The sequence below is a fragment of the Lingula anatina genome, chromosome 5 (assembly GCF_051362555.1).
Source record: "Lingula anatina isolate TDL-2025a chromosome 5, LinAna3.0, whole genome shotgun sequence".
NCBI lineage: Eukaryota > Metazoa > Brachiopoda > Lingulata > Lingulida > Lingulidae > Lingula > Lingula anatina.
This window is the reverse complement of record NC_141771.1, coordinates 5,673,983-5,694,733: the sequence shown is the minus strand read 5'-3', so window position 1 is coordinate 5,694,733 and position 20,751 is coordinate 5,673,983. Positions and strand designations below refer to the sequence as shown.

At 36.9% G+C, this 20,751-nt stretch overlaps 2 protein-coding genes across 6 annotated transcripts; both read right to left on the bottom strand.

Annotated features, from left to right (window-relative positions):
* Positions 1-177: 177 nt before the first annotated feature.
* Positions 178-5,420, bottom strand: LOC106154740 (uncharacterized). Of its 2 annotated transcripts, XM_087013441.1 has the most exons (5): positions 5,397-5,420; positions 5,155-5,247; positions 2,006-2,159; positions 1,557-1,698; positions 178-1,322 (listed from the first exon to the last, which is right to left on the bottom strand). In XM_087013441.1, the coding sequence occupies exons 2-5, from the start codon at positions 5,213-5,215 to the stop codon at positions 660-662; spliced, it is 1,020 nt and encodes a 339-aa protein (XP_086869567.1). In that variant the 5' UTR covers positions 5,216-5,247; positions 5,397-5,420; the 3' UTR covers positions 178-659. The 2 variants fall into 2 exon arrangements, with proteins under 2 accessions (XP_086869567.1, XP_013384652.2); XM_013529198.2 differs by lacking the exon at positions 5,397-5,420 and having other exon boundaries at positions 179-1,322; positions 5,155-5,383.
* Positions 5,421-11,522: 6,102 nt separating this feature from the next.
* LOC106154715 (uncharacterized) lies at positions 11,523-17,939 on the bottom strand. 4 transcript variants are annotated; one of them, XM_087013892.1, is made up of 6 exons: positions 17,799-17,939; positions 17,160-17,234; positions 14,234-15,013; positions 13,677-13,745; positions 13,193-13,246; positions 11,523-12,806 (listed from the first exon to the last, which is right to left on the bottom strand). In XM_087013892.1, the coding sequence occupies exons 1-5, from the start codon at positions 17,835-17,837 to the stop codon at positions 13,214-13,216; spliced, it is 996 nt and encodes a 331-aa protein (XP_086870018.1). In that variant the 5' UTR covers positions 17,838-17,939; the 3' UTR covers positions 11,523-12,806; positions 13,193-13,213. The 4 variants fall into 4 exon arrangements, with proteins under 4 accessions (XP_086870018.1, XP_086870017.1, XP_086870016.1 ...); XM_087013891.1 differs by having other exon boundaries at positions 17,793-17,926; XM_087013890.1 differs by having other exon boundaries at positions 17,787-17,852.
* Positions 17,940-20,751: the final 2,812 nt, after the last annotated feature.

Below are 20,751 nucleotides of genomic sequence, written 5' to 3'. Positions count from 1 at the left end.
GTGTGGAATGGAAGAGTTTAACGTGTTCTTGTTTTACAGAACTAATTTGAACAATGTCATTTTGGGTTTGTTAATTATCAGTTTAACTCAAAAGATAATACGTTTATAAAATATTTGAAATGTCTAAATTGAGTAACTTAAAATCGATAAGATTTTGTTGTTGATCCATTATTAATAACGATGAAAATTGAGCTGCCTTGGCGGAGGACTACGGTCACTGAGTGCATTGCCCGTTTTTTAAGACCGGGACCTTGTTTAGAGGAAATGGAGCCTCTATAACCCGATGTGAGGGTTTCACTGCACTTGAACCTGATCACATAAACACTTTTTTTACAAAAATAAATTTAATTTGTGTATAAAAGTGTGCTACATGTCCGATTCAAGTATAAATAATATCTTCCTAATGAAAAAGAAGTTTTTTGAATGAAACGTCATTATGAAGAGCACTGTGAAATGTGGAACATAAAGAGCCATCTATATTTTGAAGAAGGTGACGGCTCTAAATATAACGCTCAACAATTTTAGTTTTACAAAATAATAATATTTATAAAAAAATAAATAAGAAAGTCGGAAATTAACGATGATAATTATTATAAAACACTTTACGTGACCCTCAGTCTATTGAACAGTCTATTCACAATGTCAATCATGATTACATATTAAATTAATAGTACGTACAAAACGGCCATTAAAACCAGTGCGTTCAACACAAAGTTAACACCAGAAGTAGTGGAAGCTACTGAAGATCCATCAGTATTATCAGCTTTTATGGACTGTTTGTTTTTTTCATTGTTACGAGTGTCAATGTCCCGGTTGATCGTCCTATCTCTGCCCATTGGTTGTTTGTCTATACTCGCTTGGTTACCTTTATCAGAATTCAGGTGATCTGTAGATCTTGTAAAAACCTCTTTGATCACATTTGGTCTTTTTGCTAATGTGTTCTGATTAACAGTTTCTGAGGGAACTAAGGCATGATAGTTTGGTTGTTTAGAATTCGAAGACACGCCCCCTGCCTGAAGTTCCTGATGACGTGGTACAATCAAGTCGTTTTCTGTTCTCACGTGCTCTGTTTCCATGACGGCATCATTCTGTGACAGGAGGCCTGCCGTCTTTCCTACGTTATCCCTCTCGTAATTGACGTAAGAGGGGCGTGCCATCTTCACCTCTGGTGCCACACCTTGGTATGAGTATCCGGTTGTCGTGGGATTTGATGTGGATGACGTTATTCTGGACGTTTTTAAATCCAGCGCTATGGACGCTTTTGTTATTTTGGAGGGACGGATATTTTGCTTGTCTGGAGTGGACGACGTCGGTGTGGGAAGCTAGAAAACAGAATGTCGAATTAGATTCCAGCACAGTAAATGTCGTGATAAACAACATTAAGTAATAGGCGGAGTCGATGTTGTGAGATATAATTTATGAAGCAACATAATTTTCATTAAGGGTTTTGCTCTTTCCAAAAAGTGCCTAAAATGAATACAATGTTTTATTATTATTATTATTATTATTATTATTACAAAACTATGCTGAGAACTCTGCAATAGAATTTGTCTTACCGTTCTGCACTGCCTTAGAAAGAGTCCCATACTTGAATTGGTTTCAAAGTGGAGGCGTATAGAGAGTAAGTAGTTGTGGGCAAAGTTCACATTGCAGCCGACTAGGGCATCTCTGAGACAGCTCTGTGTCTGAGAGTATTCTCTGAAATTAGAATCCTAGATTTACTATCTCTGCCTCTCTCTCTTTCTTTCTCTCTCTCTCTCTCTTCAGAAATAAAATTTTCAATCCGCAATTTGGACAGATTGTAGATTGTCTATCGATCTTGCCAGACAGGCATCTTGGTTTTCTGCTCAAGTTTCCATGACCTTGTTCGCCTCGGAAAACATAAACGCTAATATTTAGACCACACAAGCTTACGTCCCAAATCTCTGAAGACCTGTAGCTGAGCTTGCAGCGCGCAGTGTGCGTCGGGCCTTCCTTAAGGAGATCAGAAAACACTGGTACTCACCTACACAACTGCAGTTCCCGTGCCCTGTTGTCTTTGCTCCGTGCCATTAAACTCGGCATTTGCTGAGCATACAGTTGGTTTAGCGGGAAGAGACACGAAAACACTTTAACTTGGAATTCTGGTGGGCACCCACGACACGTATTGAAGAGGAGCCCTAAAATACAGAATATTTGCCATGGTAATTGTATGCTAAGACAGGAGTACTGGTACTTGGGTTTTCTGTTTCGTTTATTGAACCATTTAAAATAATAATAATAATAATAATAATAATAATAATAATAATAATAATAATAATAAAACAAAAAAATGAAAAACGATTACAGTCAATTTGTGGATTTGAAATTGTATGGAAAAAGAGTGGCAGAATGCTCGTCTTTGGAGCTTCGCTTTGATCCCTATAGTGAGGGCATATTGGCAATGGCTTGTCTAGGGCACTTTACAATGAGTTGGCATTACTCCAAGGTATGCCATTTAATGGTAGTTTTCTTTAAGAAAAAATGAGTCAGATTTTCAGCCAGTACACAATATCAGCGTCACAGGTGCTATTTTACTCGGATCCGCCCGTGTATTCCAAAGACTACAATAAACGGTGTTTGTTTCCGTCGTTTCCTCCCGAAACATTCTGCATCTTATGGTTGAAGTATATTTAGGGTGTGAAGAGGTCAATAAGTAAAACCCAAATCTCGCCCAACCATGTGCCTTAATGTGAAAAGTGATTACTGTTGGCACAAAAGTCATTTACACCTTTGAAAAATTCTCACGCAGGCAGTGCAAGTTTCCTTTATATTCAAAACATCAACTTTGTGTCACTGACCTCAAGGTGGGCCAACCTAATTCAGGGGCTTCGTTAACGTCCAAAATGATGGCAATTGGCGGGTGTGTTTATTTTCATTCCGCAGAACATTTGTTTGGTATGCTTTTGGATGGCATGCATTTCACCATAATCATCCCAAACAAAACAAAAAAACAAACCAGATTTAGCACGAACTGGACAATGATAACGACTCCCTGTGATTGAATAAACCACCTTTTTTTTTTTGGGGGGGGGGGGGGGTAGTTTGACAGTAAGGTCATTGCCTCCGTTTATTCTGTTAAATGGACCTCGCAGTGATTAATATGATAGCATTGCCATAAAAAATCAGCACCTTGTCTGAACGTCAAGCACCCGTTTACAACAAACTTGAAACCGCTTGCGAGAACGAATGTTTACCCACTCACAGCCCTTCAAAGTTGGAGATTTGACATTATTTGATATTTAGCATCAAATTCATACATCAGTGTTCATGAAATTAAAATAATACAGCCTTTTTTGTTTGTTGCATATTTGTGAGAATAGGCCAAAACTTGTTCTTCAAGCGGTTGCAAGTCCGGTGTATAGGGGGCTTAAGTGAAACGTGTGGGCAAATTGCAAGTAAAGTGGTAATGCACATCAATTCATGAGAGGCAACTGTAATGTCTTTTCGATCCAGGCACGCGGTGCGTTATTTCATTTTATGAATGATTCTCTGATATTGTATCCAGTCATTTAGTTATTTACAACCATAGAAGTTGATGACTCTTCGTCTTTTTTTCTTTGAGATTGCATATTTTCTCATCTCAAGTCTCAGACTAGTTTGTTCCCTAGAGAGAAGAGAGCGGCGAACGTTCGTCTTTATCAGGCTTCGTTCTGCTCTGTTTTCTCCACTTTCACCTTGAGCTGTTGAACACTACTGTCTCTCTCAATAACGTCGTCAATACCCACTCGACAGTTTTGGAAAGTGTCCAATACCACTCATTCATTAAGTTCAATAGGATGATATCTGGAACTTTTTACATCATATAAATTTTCAATTAAGCAGTTACCGTTTTGGGCGTTTCAATTACAGCAGCGAGGAAAGAAATCGCAGTTTTCGTAAAAACGTAGCCTGGGATATAAGAGCAGGGAAAGGTAGCTGGAATATTTCGCCCGTCTTCTTACGTGTGTCTTATTAGCTAATGTCGTCGTTTTGTTTGGTAAAACAGACTAAAGACGTCTGTATCTGACTTTAAAAATTACCAAACAGCGTGACCTGTGTAGTTAGACTACAGTGCTAGCTGACCGGCAAATAACAGGAATAAAAGGTACTCATAAGGCAAAAAAGGGGAAAAAATGAAAAAGGAAGGTTGTTTCCTTTTATCCGCTACAGGATTTGTTCACAACCTCTTTTCCCTGCAAAGTTTAAAAGTTAACAAGAGTTTATTTTTTCTTATTGAAAGTCATTTTGAAAATTTTAGAAAATCATAATCAAAATGAGATATTTAACAGAGCCCGATAAAAAAAAAATCAGTGGTTGGAACCGAAAACACTCCATACACAGTCAGCGTTTTATTTCTACTTTCCCTATTCATTGATTGATGAACAGTCGTTTCAATTACCACGCTCTGCTAGAACTCTAAAAAAACGTCCTATGGAATCGATGATATTGGAACATTTTCCTGGTTTGTGTTTTGGCTAAAGCGATCAAGGTTTCCGTGCCCTTGGAGGATATTACGCGTTGTATTACGCGAGGTCATTAACACGGTTCTAAAAACCCAAATGTTTATTTTCAAAATGGACGACAATGACTGCATTACTTCATACTGATTATTTAATTGTACAGCGTTTTTATGGCATTAATTACAGTGTAGTGTAATTACAAGACCATTAATGGATGTAGATAACAACACAATATTTTAGTTTAGGTGCAGATAAAACACAATAATCATATATATACGGGTGTGAAATGTAGCTTATATGCAGTGAAATGTGTACGAAACACTAATACTTTATCTCCTTGTTTCTAAATTACGGTGGCTGTTTTATAGGTAACGTGTACTTTAAGACAGAAGCATAGTTTGGTTTTTGTCATTACAGAATAATCTGTCAAAATTGAACGTGAGCATATCATAAGATATTTATCAATTATTAGATTACATAAAAATGAAAATGATCGTTATTTAATATGTCAATAATACAACTAAGGGCAGAGAGGAAGCACACGAGGGAATTGAACTCACTGCGCCATACAGTAAAAACGTATTCTCATAAAATTGATAGTCAATCCGTATACACGTTAGATGGGTTAAAATATTGCAATTCCAGAAGAAAATTTTATATAGATATCATAAATATAAAAAAAGTGTAAACCTACCCGCAAACATGCTCCACAAAAGAAGAGAGTACCTTGCTCCAAGAATACGTACACTCGTCATGGTACCGGCTTATAGCGTGTTTCTATCTTCGTCTGGAGAATAAAGCCAGTGGGAATAAGTGGGAATAATGCACATCCAATCAAACGCAGCGATTGGTTTATGGATATTTATATAATATGCATCAAGAGAATTCTCAGAATTTCAATACGATAGCCAAAACAATTATTAAGAAACTGCTTACAGAATGGGCTTTTTATATTTCCAGAAATAAGGGTGGGCTTTGAAGGGTCCGCCCCGTCAGTTCGCCACCGTGTTGTGATATATGAGCATATTGACCTCAGGAACAATTACAGAAATAGTGATGTATGTTTCTGTGTGAGGGGAACGAGTGCGCTCAGGCGTTATTGAGGCTTTTTTTTATTAACAGGCCGTGTAGGAAGCGCTTGTGCTGCCCCAGTTTTCTGCCCCCCCACCCCTCATCCTCTTTGTCTGTTTAGGTAAGAGGTGTGCTGTTGTCAGGAAAGTATACCATGTGCTGATACATCTTCACAATGGACTTGGTCGCCAAGAATAACAACAATAGCAACAACAAAAACAACAAAAGGATTAACAGACAGTTATAACGTCGTATATCATAAATCGCCCGCCTAACTGTATAATAATGGTATTTATCATTTTAGTTCTGTGTTGTTGACGTCATAACTAGGACTACATTTATTTCAATGCTTTTATGTATAGGTACTTGTTGCAATAATCGCACCATAAATCAAGGTGAACCACTTTTGTTCTTGATATCGTTCTGCCAATTTATATCCCTGTGTGTCATTTTAACTGTTGCGCGTTGTGATGACTTAATTACGTATAAACCACATCGCGCGTTTTCGTTTTCCATTAAATCCATTATAGACATATACTTTTGCAGCTATAGATTTGGTCGGCTATTGAATGCGGAATGTGGGGTTAAAATCAAAAGCGGTAGAAGAATTATTCCAATGTTTGTAAATAAAAGGAGCGTTTATTTCAGTATAATAGAGGGTTACGTCATTATTATGAAGCATTTGCTGACTGAAATTCAGGACAGTGGCTCCTCAATGTAGACCTCATACAACTGAAATATGTCATAGGGCGAGGAAGCGGGGTGAATAGGGTATGCAAGGATGCAATGCTCAGTGCCGGTGTGACAGGAATGGTAGTAATATGAAGTCCCATATAATGAGTACAGGTTAGGGCAAGTGTAAATATAGGGGTTAGTGTATGAGACGAATGGCACCTGTGTAAAGTATAACAGGGAACGGACTTCGGACTGCATCTTATTACCAATACTATTACACTGGTTTTTCCACTTTTGCTAAACCTTTGACGTCATCCAGACCCGAACCAGCATGGATTTATGTCAGTTTGAGTGCACTTTAACACGTTGAAGCAGATCGTGGCGATGCTCAGTACCCTTGGCTCTATGACGTAGTAAATCATCAGGAAGACAGCTGGCGGCTTATAATCCCTTTGAACTTCATGATTCTCCTAGATACAGTGACGTGTGCGTAGGTGCAAAATAACATACCTATATATTATCAAGAACCCCACTGCTCTGATTTTTTTATTGGAAATAATTCATAAGGGCGGATAAAGGAAGACACCCGGTCTCCTTAACGTTATATATGCAAGACGCACCCAAATTAATCGAAGGGCGGTTTGACAAATCTCAACAGAACTGGCAGACTGGAAGATGATGGTACAGGTGCGATTGAAGCAATTTTTATTTACAAATGGAAAAGGTGGAGCTTGTTCAAAAAATAAAAAATTTATCCTCCTGCTTATTATGACTGTTACAGCGTAGAATAGGGGCGTGGGAAGCTATTACGCCTGTGTTACGGACTGGCAATTCAAACACAGCATTCCTCGATTTTCTCTCATGTAATGAAGTCCTGGATCTACACATGATTTACGCCTATCATTTTTTCCCTATTGCACATTTTGTGTAATTGATATGAGGATTAAGTGTATTTCTCACCTGGGTTAACAGGCAGAGGGCGTTGCAAAAACTGGGGCAGTTTTCATACGTTTTCCCCACTCATCGTTGTGCAAATGATCTCAGCATGTTATCGTTTTCTTTAATTTTTTACTTGCCACTGACGTAAAAAATCACAATCTCATTTCGGCCTATGCATCTATGCAGGAACTCCACTAATCCTAGCAGCATCCAATAGCAGGGGTCATTCGGTCTTCGATCAGTAACGCCTAAATCTCAACGTGTAACCTGGGCTATAGATATCCATTCTCTGCAGCCTGTCTAGGGGCACCACCAGGCCTCCGCCCCCTCAGATGAAGCGTGGGTAATAAAGACATTAAGGAATTAAACATCGTGTTATCTGGAGGCCCTAATCACCCTTCTGGGAACTAACAGCTCTATTCATTGGGAAACGGAAATATCCCCCGAGACGGTGCGCAGATGTAATCGTTACAACACCAAATATGATCGAGAGTCAATGTGTTTTGACTACATGGAAAAAGAAGTAGATAATAATAATAAGAAGAAGAAGAAGAAGAAGAAGAATAATCGATATTGGTTCTAACACAAAAAAAGGCTATGACCTCACAATATCACAATATAACAGTTATTTAGTAGGCCTATTGTGGTGACAGTAAAAACCTTTTCATCATAATATATTAAAGCTGCTAGTAATACACTTCCTACATTGAATATTGTGGCATTTTGCACTTTGAAAGTGCAAATAAAACCTATTTAGAATACATGTATACTGGTTAAGATTGTATATATATACTGTATATCGCTTGCCTCAGTAGGCCTACACGGAATTGTACATTAATATTTGAAAAAAAATTACTTCTTCTGGTTTCCGGTCTAGTTTTTTGTGTGTTTGTATGCGTCTGCTGTGAAACTGCATAATCATCAACACCACCATCTGCCCTGCTTCAAAGCGTTGGTGATCAATATCCTTCCACCTCTATCTTTGGTGCCTCCCAGTATGTCTGTCACCTATGTATGTCAAATTAGCTGAACGCAGTCTTTTAAACTTTTGGTCTCACTTTGCTTCTTCTTTCTCTCCCTTTCAACTTCCCTGATGTTATCAGTTGCTCTATAAGAATCTCTTCTCAGTACATTCCTTAAGAAGGCAATGAATCGATATCTGATTTTATTTTGAGGTAGCAATTTGAGATCGATGAAAATGAAATCATGAATTAAACGAAAGTTTTTTTTAATTTTAATTTTTTTTTTTTTGACGCGAAACTTTGTAGTTAAGTAAGACCTGAAGCCTAAATGAATTATAGCTATAAATGTTTCAAAAAAAGAATAACTACAGTACAAAGTCCGATGATTCTTTCAAGCTAACATGAACCCACTGAGTTATGTTTGTAGAACACTTACAGAATTTATTGTAAACTCTTAATTTTGGCCAACATATTCCAAAGCAAAGGGAAACAAAAAATCTGGATATACATGTAGCAGCCACATGTTTATGCTTCTATTGCTTAGTGTGTTGAAACACAAACGCACACATACGCACACACGCACATACACACGCACACACGCACAACAACACTATATCATAATTGCAAATTCGTACATTGAAATAATAGCGGTAGGCTGGGAGGTATTGAATGTGAGAAATTATCTGATCTCGGTAGGAAAAATCGTAATATGGTTTGGTGTTCCAATCAAAGTAAAGGCTGGTGGTAACAACTCTTTGAAAGCCAAACAAAATGCATGCATTCAGTGTGTATAATGGAATGTAGTTCGTAAAATATTCCGTTCTTTTGTACACAGTCAGGTAAATATCTAGTTATTATATTTACGGGCACCGTCATCGGCTACTGAAGTCTCTATAACTTAAATGATTCATATGGTTTTATGTTCTACATCTGACATACGTGAAAGTTGAACACTCTAATACATTGTGTATAACACTCTAGTAGAAAGTGAAGTATAGTTACGTCCCATATAATGACTCCAGACTATAAAGTAGGATACTGCGGTGGGGGAGACTTTGGCAACGTATCAGCAGACTTAAATTAACGGCACAATAAAGTAGGTGAGGTATATCACTACAGTGGCGTAAAATGTTGCAAGGTAGTTGCTGCTAGTATAACCCCAGCACTCTGGTAACGAGACATCGCTCTTTCAGGGTGGCACATTTGTGGTGGCATCAAATCTGCTGCAAACTTTTCATTTTGCTAAGGTTAAGGCCAAATTCGTTTTAAGAGGACACTCCTTATTTGTGTAGCTTGTTTGTTTACCCGGTGTGTACTTACATGCACTAGAGTAGAAACAGACTTGCGGTTCATTATGTCCATTATGAGCAGCTTAATACAGTGTTTTAAGATATATATATATATATATATATATATATATATATATATATATATATATATATATATATATATATATATATATATGTGTGTGTGTGTGTGTGTGTGTGTGTGTGTGTGTGTGTGTGTGTACAGTAAACAAAGCAGTCACACCAGAGAGAAAAAGAAAGCGAATTGTAAAAAAAGATGGATTATAAAAGCAACTTTAACTACTTAAAGTACAACGCACATTGAACTTGTGGAGACTAAGTTAGCACACGTGCACAGTGTAAAATGTATGTATATATACAAGAGCCCTGTAGGTTAATGCCCCATGAATAACCAGAGTGATAAATACTAGGTTAAGTCCCTCTTACCCCGGGATTGCAAACGCATGTGGAACGAACTTTAGCTGACTTTCACAAATGTACACAAAAAAGGCACTAATATTTTCATGTTCATTAATAATGATGTCTGGATTCGATGTTGGCTACATATACATCTGTTCACATTTTTTCATGTAGGTGATCCACTTTTTTCCCAAAAAATACATTCTTACCAACATTTACCCTTTAAACAATAATATTCCATTTTAAATGTCAAATCTGTATTTTGTCAAGTCCGGGGGGGGGGGGGGGGGGGGGGGGGGGGGCGGGGGTATGCAATATTTATTTTCTAAGCGATTGCAAGCCAGGTGAAGCGGGGATTTTAACTGCATGAAGATCAACAAAATAAATTTAAAAAAAAAAAAAAACGAGTAAGACGAGATGAGACAAAGTGTGAAAACATACGACTACCCTAGCTAGTTGTAATAAATCATTTTCACGTCTGAAGATTTATGTTATAAAATGAACATATCGTTGTTACGTAATTGCTTGTCGTACAAGTGTAATCTCCTCCTATATGGTTTGTAATTGCCAGCATTACACAGCAGATGAATGAATCTTAAATCAACATCAAATTCTCTTTTAACGATGGTGAGTTCAGTTCAAAATATTATATCAAATAAAATATTCTCTCTCTTTCTCGGTCTGTCTTATATATTTTATTTTTCATTTCCTTTTGTAAAGCAAGTAAAGCAAATTATATATTTCGTGCAGTGTTGCATGTAGCACTGCTCTATGGAAATTTACATCTTAAAACTCAAATTCATTATTAAACCAAAATTTGCATGGGGATTATTTTATGCAGCATTGAACCGTTGTTGGTGTTTTGCCTCATTCTTTTATATTCAAAATCGAATCTGCATCACTTTTACAATGTTGACTTTAAGTTGTTGATTTTAGCCTATTATGTACCTGAAATCAGCTGTATTTAAACATGTCTGAAATTAAGTCCTAATTTTCGTGCAATGATCACTTAAAACTCTATTGTTCAATACTTTATATATGTTATAAACAAACCATAAAAAAACAGTGAATGCAAATACAATTCAAAAAGAAAATAAACAAAATACCGAAACAAATGCCTTTCACATTCCAAATGGATTCCTGACAAAAGTGTCAAAAGGGAATCTCTTCAAAAAGTACACAAGAACTCAAAGTTTCAAATTAAGTTGGTAATAAAGTTAAAACAGTAGTCAGCATTTCTTTGAAACCCTGAGATGCCACTCACACCCTCAATGTCTATCGAGAATAATTCGGTACACAAGCTTCTACATCCATCTATCAGCGGCGGGATGCACTTAAACTGCTTGCTTCGTTCTTTTATTTTTGGCAAGAAATGCCTTATTTTGGGAAATATTCATGACCTTTAAAGTATAAAAACAAGTTTTAAATGCGTCAACAGGAAATGATGAGCATCCTTATAAATTCCCAAAGGCTGTTTAGGTAACGATTATGATTGCTGGCAACATGTATTGGTAATTCCAGGATGGATCCAATATTTTACTGAAGATTTGGTATAACTTGAGATTTTTCAGTTTAGATGACTTAATGCATACACGATGGCTCAGATCGCTGGGTATATTTAACCCCATAGTTTCCCCCACTACGCATTTACTGCCTTATTTAAAATATAGCGATTAATCAAGTAATATTTTTCCACGGCAAACACAACGTCAAAAGAACATGATCTTTATTCATAGAATATTCATAGAATGAAAATACAGTCAATTTCTCCAAGTATTTAAGCTTTTTGCCTTCAGCCTTCTTACCATTAGAAGACAACAATAGGAATACAAAAATAGAGGAAATAAATATTTTAGAAATCATTTATCACGAGGGTTTTGGGATATGGAGCACTGTTACTTAATTTGTTACTTAATTTGTAAATTCAATATAACAGGGCGATATCGGTCGCTAGCGTTCTACACACCCTGACGGGACTTTATTAACTAACTTCTGTTTGTCACATGTCCCCCGACAGTAGCATTGATCTATCGGTTAAATTCGGCTTCATGTTAGTACAAGTTATACTGAAAAAGCGCAGAAGCAGAAAGAACGTTTTCCCTTGGTGGTATTCTATTGGATAATTTCTAACTTGCAGAAGGAAGCTTATAAGTTATTAACACAAAGCATGTATAGTTATACACTATTTACAACAGTTAAGATAAAATAAATAAATATATAAATAATTTAAAAAGAGCAAATACTTCAATCTGACTTCAATCGTAAACATTTAAAATAGACATTTGTGGGTTGAAGCCTTCCTAGACTTGCGGGAATCTCCTTTCTGTCGCTGTCTTTTCCACAGAATTGAGCGCCTTCTTTCACTCTGATAATTTTAATTTTGCGTAAAAAAAAAAAAAAAAAGTAGAAAGCTTTTTGAAATGTTAAGTCCACGCTCTGAAATTGTTTCAACTTAACTGCCAAATGTGAGGTTTCACGCTAGCGGATTTATTCAAGATATAAGAATTGTGTCCTTGAGAAATTGTTTGCTTTTTGCCATCGCCGCGCAATAAAGTTCGGCTTCCGGTTTCACTGCTGCTGCCCAATCAGGTAACCTCGTGCCCTCCGCCCTTGAGCACGACATTACGTAATAATAGACACAAGTGAAAAATGCAAGATCTTGATCTGTACTGTCCAGGGTATTCGATACAGTGTCGCCGTCTACAGTTTTGTTTACTAGTACTATATGTCCTCTGCTTGTGCTAATGATGTGCCTAACTTTTCCATGTAATACTTTGATTTCATAAAGAGAGACGGCAAAGTCAACCGAGCGATGAATAACATACAAAAACACGCTACCCACATGACACCATACAGGCGTTTTCTATTGTCTCTGATAAAGTGGTATATTAATATATGAACTAATATCTCCCTGTCTCATTTTTGTGGTGCTTTTACTTTTATCCACTCATTCATTGAACATAAAGTAGAGCTTTGGACAAAGCTTTGGAAACCTGGAATGACAAGACAATTAGGCATCAGAAAGGTGAGATATGATATGTCAACTGTATCCAAAAAAGTAACAGAAACTCCAATATGAGGCCTAAAATAGTATGATGAATGGAATGGGTATCGTAGACTATATACTTATTGACAATCTATTCATTTGTCGAAGGAATGCGTCGGTGTTGTGAATGTAGCATACTTACATGATCTGTTACTATTTTGCAAGCACAAATGTTGTCAAATAACCGACATTTTAACACAAAGACCCGATCCTTTATTTCTCGTTATTTTTGCAAAAAAAAAAAAAAAAAAAAAAAGATGGTTGAATTAAGGGCAATGTTTCTGAAAGGTTTCAGTTTATTTGTGATTGTGTTATTCTAGTTGTTATACTTACAAAAAATTATATATGGCCCTGTTACGAGTGCATACTCGTGTCGGTTGCCTCAGTCTGAAAAACGACAAAATATTTAATTCAAATAACCCTACAATAGAGAAAATATTAAGTCGCTAACATTACACATTATTAGCTCTTAATCGAGTCATTACAGGCTTTGGCATTGTGCAGGCATGGCCAGGTGTTAAAAAACATAATTGTCCTCCATATATCCATCACTGCTTTATTTACACCTTTGTAATTTTACAGGGTCTTTTTATGTTCATTCTAAATACACGTAACTGCTTCAAAAATTATAATAACTCCCGACTTATCACTCACGCGGATCGAACCAGCGCTCGTGACGTCAAGCGTGATGGCACGAGATGCTGTGAGTTAAACAATAACAAAACGGACAGGAATGGCAGTCCACTAGCAACCGTAGTCCGTACCCTATTACTTTGCACAATTCGTCCAATATACTATCACCAATACTCCGACTAACCCTATAACGTGTACTTATGTCACGGGATTCCGGACTTTCATTCCCAGGACTACTATTCCTGTCACACCGCTGCCCAGCATAGGATAGATGTAACATAAAACATCAGATAAAGAGGCAAAAATGTGTTAGGTGAGCAGATGTCGTGAATGCATTGAAACAATAGGAGATTCACATAAAACTCAACAAACGCACTCTTTCTACATGTAACAGTTGAAGCGTTCAAAAGTAGGCTGTGCTAATCGTTTTATATCAATACCAGTCGAAAATCTAGCTAATTAACGTTTCAACTATATTCTTTATATATTTTGGAACGGTTTTGTATGGAGAAGAAGAAAAAAGGGTATTACTAGGGAATGAAACTAATCTACAAGTGACCAAAGTAAACGGCTCTTGCTGCACTTGTACTACTTGAGGCTTATTGGAAATGGGAAATCCGATATTAAAATCTGCTGTGAATGATTTCGTGAGTTTACTGTTTACTCTAGTGAACAATACTAACATAAAACATCACCTTAATTAACGATGCTCTTACCCAGCGCTACATTACACTAACGTACCTCGTGTTGGGGTACATTTTCCCTTATGGATCTTTTAAAGTCGACTATCTTTCCTCTAGACCCAGCTAACTCGGGGTAAGTGTCTACGTAAGGTACCAAGTAGTCATCGTCGTAACTTTCCCGTTTGAAATCGTTAAATTTTGCTCTCTTAAAGTCGTTGAACTTTGCTCTTTTGAAGTCATTAAATTTGGCCCTTTTAAAATCATTAAACTTCGCTCGTTTAAAGTCGTTGAATTTGGCCCGTTTGAAATCATTGAATTTGGCTCGTTTAAAGTCATTAAATTTGGCTCGTTTGAAATCATTGAATTTGGCTCGTTTCATATCCTCTTCGTATGGGTCCGCCAGAAAGGTTCCTGGCACTCTCTTGAAATCAAAGAATTTGGCTCTTTTTTCTTCCAGTCCTAGATCGTGATATCCCATATAAGGCGGTTCTCCATATCCCCCCATTTCTCTCTTGAAATCATTGAATTTTGCCCTCTTGAAATCGTTGAATTTCGCTCTTTTAAAATCATTGAACTTCGCTCGTTTGAAGTCGTTGAACTTTGCTCTTTTGAAGTCGTTGAATTTCGCTCTCTTGAAGTCATTAAACTTAGCACGTTTTTCCGAATCATAAGTATCCCCGCTGTCGTCTAGATATCGCCTTGGGTTCTCGAACCCATAATACGGTTCCCGTTTAAAGTCCACAAATTTTGCTCGCTTATACTCATCATCTGGGATATCTATGTCACTTTCTAATGTAATGTCCCTCTTTTTTAATGGTGCTTTAACTTCTGTTTCTGCCTGAAAGATATAAAGTCAGTATAATGATTACTGATGTCTGTCCAGTATTTTTTCTTTCACTTTGATTAGAATAAGTAATTGCAGCGGCTCTGACACTCTGCAACATAAAGTATGTCCTGGCTGAACAGAGATTACAGATATTTTCTGAAAATATTTCTAGATTGATTCCTAAATCACTTATTTCTTTCAGCCAGACACTTCGTATTTGAAAATATAGACGCTTGGAGAGATAGTAATCTAAGTCATTTGGGAATAGGAATTACTGTTCTCGTCCATTGGGGTCTTCTCCGACAAAAGATGGAAGTGTTTTGCTAAGGGATTGGGGGACCAAAGGGGGGAAAATAAACGCCTCTTGGATCGACAAACATATAATTCAGCAAAGCATTGTATCATGCTATGTACCGAACAGATTTTGGATTGTGAGGAGAAAGGGGTGTCTCCAAAGTCAAAGAGTGTGGGAGGTTGGTACAGTGCCAGCCTTGGAACCCGGAGGGTCTGCCTTTACCGAAGATAAACTCTGAATCTTTGATTTTATGCTTACATCTCATACCAGTGTTTTTATCTTATTTTTATCCTTGGACATTTATGTGATAGACGATTGTCTTTGAACGTAATACTTTGTTAAGATTAATCACTTGAAATCCAAAAATGCAAAATGTCGTGGATATACCGATATACATCGTACATTCTGTTTGTACGATAAACGCAAAGCATGTTGAAATAAATGTATCGACCTCTAAACATATTTCCTTAGCTTAATGAACATTGAAACTGTCATGACTATCAAATCAAAAAGGACATGGTGGATAAAACAGTCTACATTTCCATTTTATGATACTCTGACACACGCTGACGAAGGGACGTATTTCACATAATTTCAGCCTGTTTCTGACAATACCGGAAGTATGATATTTACTTTAATCGATAGAGAAAGGAAATCTCTTCCCCAGATGACGGAATAAAGCCCCTCCAGTCATTTATTCATGGGTTAGACAGCCGATCGGATGGCCTTGCGGTTAGATAACCGCGCGGAAAGTTCCTTGTGTTTGACGTTTTCCAAGGACACTCCAGTCTTTTTTTTATACATGGAAAGTGTACCAGCAGTATTTTCCCCTTGCATAACACTCAGCATTTAAAGGATTGAAGCAAAGGCAAATTACCTGGTCTGGTAGTGAAAGGTTTTGTACTTGTTCATACTGAATCTGGGCTATATGTTCCCCAGGGAGGTGAGAACGTCTAGGGCAATTTGAATCAGGACAAAAAGTATACAAGGCATTCGCGTATTGTAAAACCCCCCTGAGGCGTTCAAATAGAAACAGACTTGGCTTTTCACTTTAAAAGACCAAAATAATAGCATATATCAGGTGTTTCATGCTTCGCATTCAATGATAAGGAAAACAGATTTTCTAATTACGTTTCGAACTAAATGCTTGTACATTGCAGATCTTATTTTATCTCTCCGCAGTTTGAAATCCTCTGGGTACTGAAACCTGCCTTGATTCAATGAGCATCAAGTGAATCACATTTGCGTCGACTTCGTGGACGGTTTCCACTCGAAATGTAGACAGCAGTTTACTGTTATTATACGCAGCTCTAATCGATAACAATCTGCATCACAGACCTCTTTTTGATAAACTTCATTCAAAAATGTCACTGATGGCATGATTGGATTGCCGTGTTTTCGATTTTGTTCGAAAGCTGGTTAATATCTCTTTTTATGTCCTTAAATGTACCATTCCCCGTATTGTTATGAGGTACTAGGATGTCACGTGGAAAACAGGCTTAAATAAAACACTGGGATTGTTATTTGTGCTAATAATCAGTTTACTGCCCTTATCTCGGGAAATATATGTTTTATAAGACAGACGTTACAATACCACAGAATGAAAAATCAATGAGCTTGAGTCGAACACAAAACATACCCCTTTTTTGTTTTGAATGAAGAGTTAACATTATTTTCACATAAAAATTCTAGGTCAAATCAATACCAAACAATTTCTGATTGACATATGGATTTGTTTTCCATAACATTTAATAAAACACTGTCCCTTCTTTAAGTTAGGGAATTAATGTCGGACTTTTTTTATTCACAAAACAATAAGATGTGCATGTACGTCTTTGATATAGATAGAGAATACAAACTTACCTTGTCTGTATCTACAGTGTAACAGGTCATAACAAGCACTGCAAGGATTAGTGCCCCTAGGTGTAGCTTCATTATCTGAAAGGAGAACAATTATACTTTTATAAATCACGACAATAATGTGTAAGCAAGAAAACAAAATACTGAAGGCACAAATGGTACAAACTGTAAATCACATTGCTTGTTATTTTGAAAAAGAGCGTTAATGGTGCTGTTCCTCCTAATGGACTTGATTATTGAGAAGAGAATGTCTAAATTGTTATTATTCGTTGAAGACCTGTGCTGACGACCCTCAATAATTATGATAGGTGATATATCAGGTAAAAAATTACACGTTTTTATATTTTAAAGTCAAACTTGGCGCAATTTCCTTTATCACCACTCTTCAGGTTGGCCATTTTACCAAATAGTCGCCGGTTGCCTTTTGTAATGCACTGTGTCTACATATATAAAGATTAGCTCTACGCAGGATTTTTTCATCACTAGCAACCTCTTCGAAATAATGAAAGCAACTAAATTCACACTCGTTCTTTCCCCTAAACTTATTCAGTATGCCTCCACCATATCTTTAACTCCTGGACGTGTGACTATTAACACCAAGAAAGCAACCGTGGCAGTCAAAACAATAACCTTTACCCTTGCCTGTATTCGTGGTACATCCAAAACTAGAGCTTTATCCATGTGTAGTCAGTTTCCAAACAATAATGTAACAGGTCAGTCAGTTTTGGTATTTATACCATGCCATACATGACAAGTAATGTCTTCCCACGTGCTGTGACGTCATCACAGCCTGGACTAATCAGCTGTCAATAACGGTGGCCAATCACGCCCTACTACATACGCACAAAACCTGACACTATTGGTCGATAGAAAAGAGCAATATGCCCGGCTAATTTTCAATTAATTCTTTATGCTAAAATTGACTATGGATTGATAATTACGGTAAACATACAGTGTAGGTTTCTATCGGTGCATGCGTGGTTCAATTAGTTATACCTTTACGTACTCCGGTTAAAAATATATGTACATGAATGTGTTTGTGTATTTGCCCTTGGCTCAATAGTCAAATTTCGTCATAAATGACCTCAGTGCAAACTGTACAGTCCCTCGTCTTATCTACGTGCGAGTGATTATACTAACATCCCTGATATTGTTAGGTATCTCCTCTTATTTGGCAGAAAGTTTATTTTTTCGCTTCGGAGATCCATCAAAATAGGGAGTAAATAATCTCTAACCCGCTGGGTGGAATATCAGAGTTTATAAGCTTACGAGATGGGTAACTGATATTTCCGTTTTTAAGAAAATATTTCATTATTTCTTCGTCTTAAGTGTAAGAATTTCGTTGTCCAATCAGAGAACAGGGATACTATTAACTTATTATAATTGTTATCATCATCGTGAATTTTATAATTGATAAGCTTTTTTTCTCTGCGGATTTGCACTACTTGACTTATTTGGTGGGTCGCCGTGGTAACAAACGTGTCAATTCACTTATTAGGTATCACTCCACGTCTCATTCCCGTTGATTGATTGTTCTCTAATTTCTTAGATAGCTTACTTTGAGTTAATTAGGTTAAATGAAAGGGATTCTATTAGCTAGAGATGATTAGAATCACGAAGATGACGCAACGTTACTGAGAAAAATCTGCACCCAATTCAAACACTACCAATGCCCAGTAACGTGTCGAACGCTCCGAGATTGAGTCTTATTTTAGGGGCCAAATTTATGAGATCTGGTCAAAAATGAGAGGTTGTCTATTTCTTTGTTCTCAACGAAAAGAAAAGGCGAGCGACAATATGTTATATTATATATTTCACTCTACCGTTTTCAATGTTGGCGCATCTTAGTTATTATTGCCAAAATCATCCACCAAAATTACAATTAAATAAAAAATAAAGCCTCCAAAATTAAAGTTGAATAAAAAAAATTAAAGCCTCCAAAAATTAGAGTTGATATTGAACTAAGGCATCACCAAGCAAACTGGCTGTTATCAGCCCATATAGCGTGCTTTGCCTTATGGAATAGTCTAACGTTTGCTTGTGGTGGTTACACACAGTGCAATAATATCAGCGTGTGGACATTGCATGGCTGACGCTATTGTCTTCACGTCTGAACAATGCAATCAGTTTACCGTAAACCTACCTTCATACGCGAGAGATTACAGGGTACCTTTTGACCTCCGTGTACAAAAGATTCACAGAAATAACGCCAGTTTAAACGGAAGTGCTATTTGACTAACTCACTCCGCCAATACGCGGTAAGTCGTCAATGGCATTCTATGTATAAATGATACACATTCTCTATTTGAACGTCTGCTTAAAAGGTTCTCTGCACATTATGTAAGTTTGATGTTTCAGAGAATATTCACTGTTACTACATAAATATACCGAACGGTTAGGAAGAAAGACATATAGACCATATCCAGCATTTTGTAATTGCCTACTGAAGGTTTGAAGCTTTTATCTATTAGACAAGCAATACTGCAGATTTAATGCTGAGAATTAAATAAGCCACCATTTGAACGCCCAATGAGCATTTTCTTCTGGTCCATCTAAGAGGAATTGCTGAGGCCCAATAGATAATACACGGTATATCCAGCTATCATAAAGAAGTAGAAAATTGAACGAATTCCTCATTAATGTACAGACTTAATCGCCCCAGGGAGAAGAACATATCGAACCTTTTACCTCAGATACTTTATAACCAAGATTTTCAGATCCTCTTGAAGTACATGTATGGTTAAGCTTACTATGTGCATTTTATTAATAAAGCCGAAGGCCAGTGTACTTGCACATGGGAAACAAAAATCAGGTAGCACATTTTCTTTGGTCTAACCTAAAACAGAACACACGTTGCGCTGTAAATCCACAACATTGAGACAACATTTTCTTCGCTGCCTCATTTTTACTTTCCCTTTTGCCAAGATTCACTTTCTAGTAGCGACGGTGATTCGATAACTTATCAAACAAGTGATGTGCATTTCAACCTTTTCAAGACGATATAGTTCAGATAAAAAAAGCTACGAAGGACCGGTTACAAGGAAGATGGATCCTCTGCCTTCCTTCAGAAAGAAATAATGAATAAATTGGATTATGTTAGATAAATTTTATGAATAACTGAATGAACAATTAAATTACTAAAAAAGGAAAAGAGAAATGCATTTATAAAGGTACATTGTTTTCATTTAGAGAAATAGGGCTATTTAGTGGCACTACACACTAACGGGGGTGTGTTTCCCTCACATCTTGTGGCCATTGTTTCCTCCTCCGCTAAGTTTTTACTCCACTGTGTGGGGGATCAAAACTTAATTTTATGTTGTTTTGACCATCCCCCATTTTTGTAACTTTGTATCATATTTTTTTTCTTTTAAGCAAAAACAGAGCTTCTTTGAGCTTGCAAACATTTGGTTACATAAATAAAACAGCTTCAACCGCCAAAATATATTTAAATGTCGGAGAAACAAGTTGTTAATATACTTTTCGTGGATAAAGCTGAACTTTAGTGAGAGAAATTTCGAAAATCAAGTTAAAAAAAAAACAACTTGATATGCAGACCTTTATGTAATTGATCAATTTATGTTATTATTTTGGACCG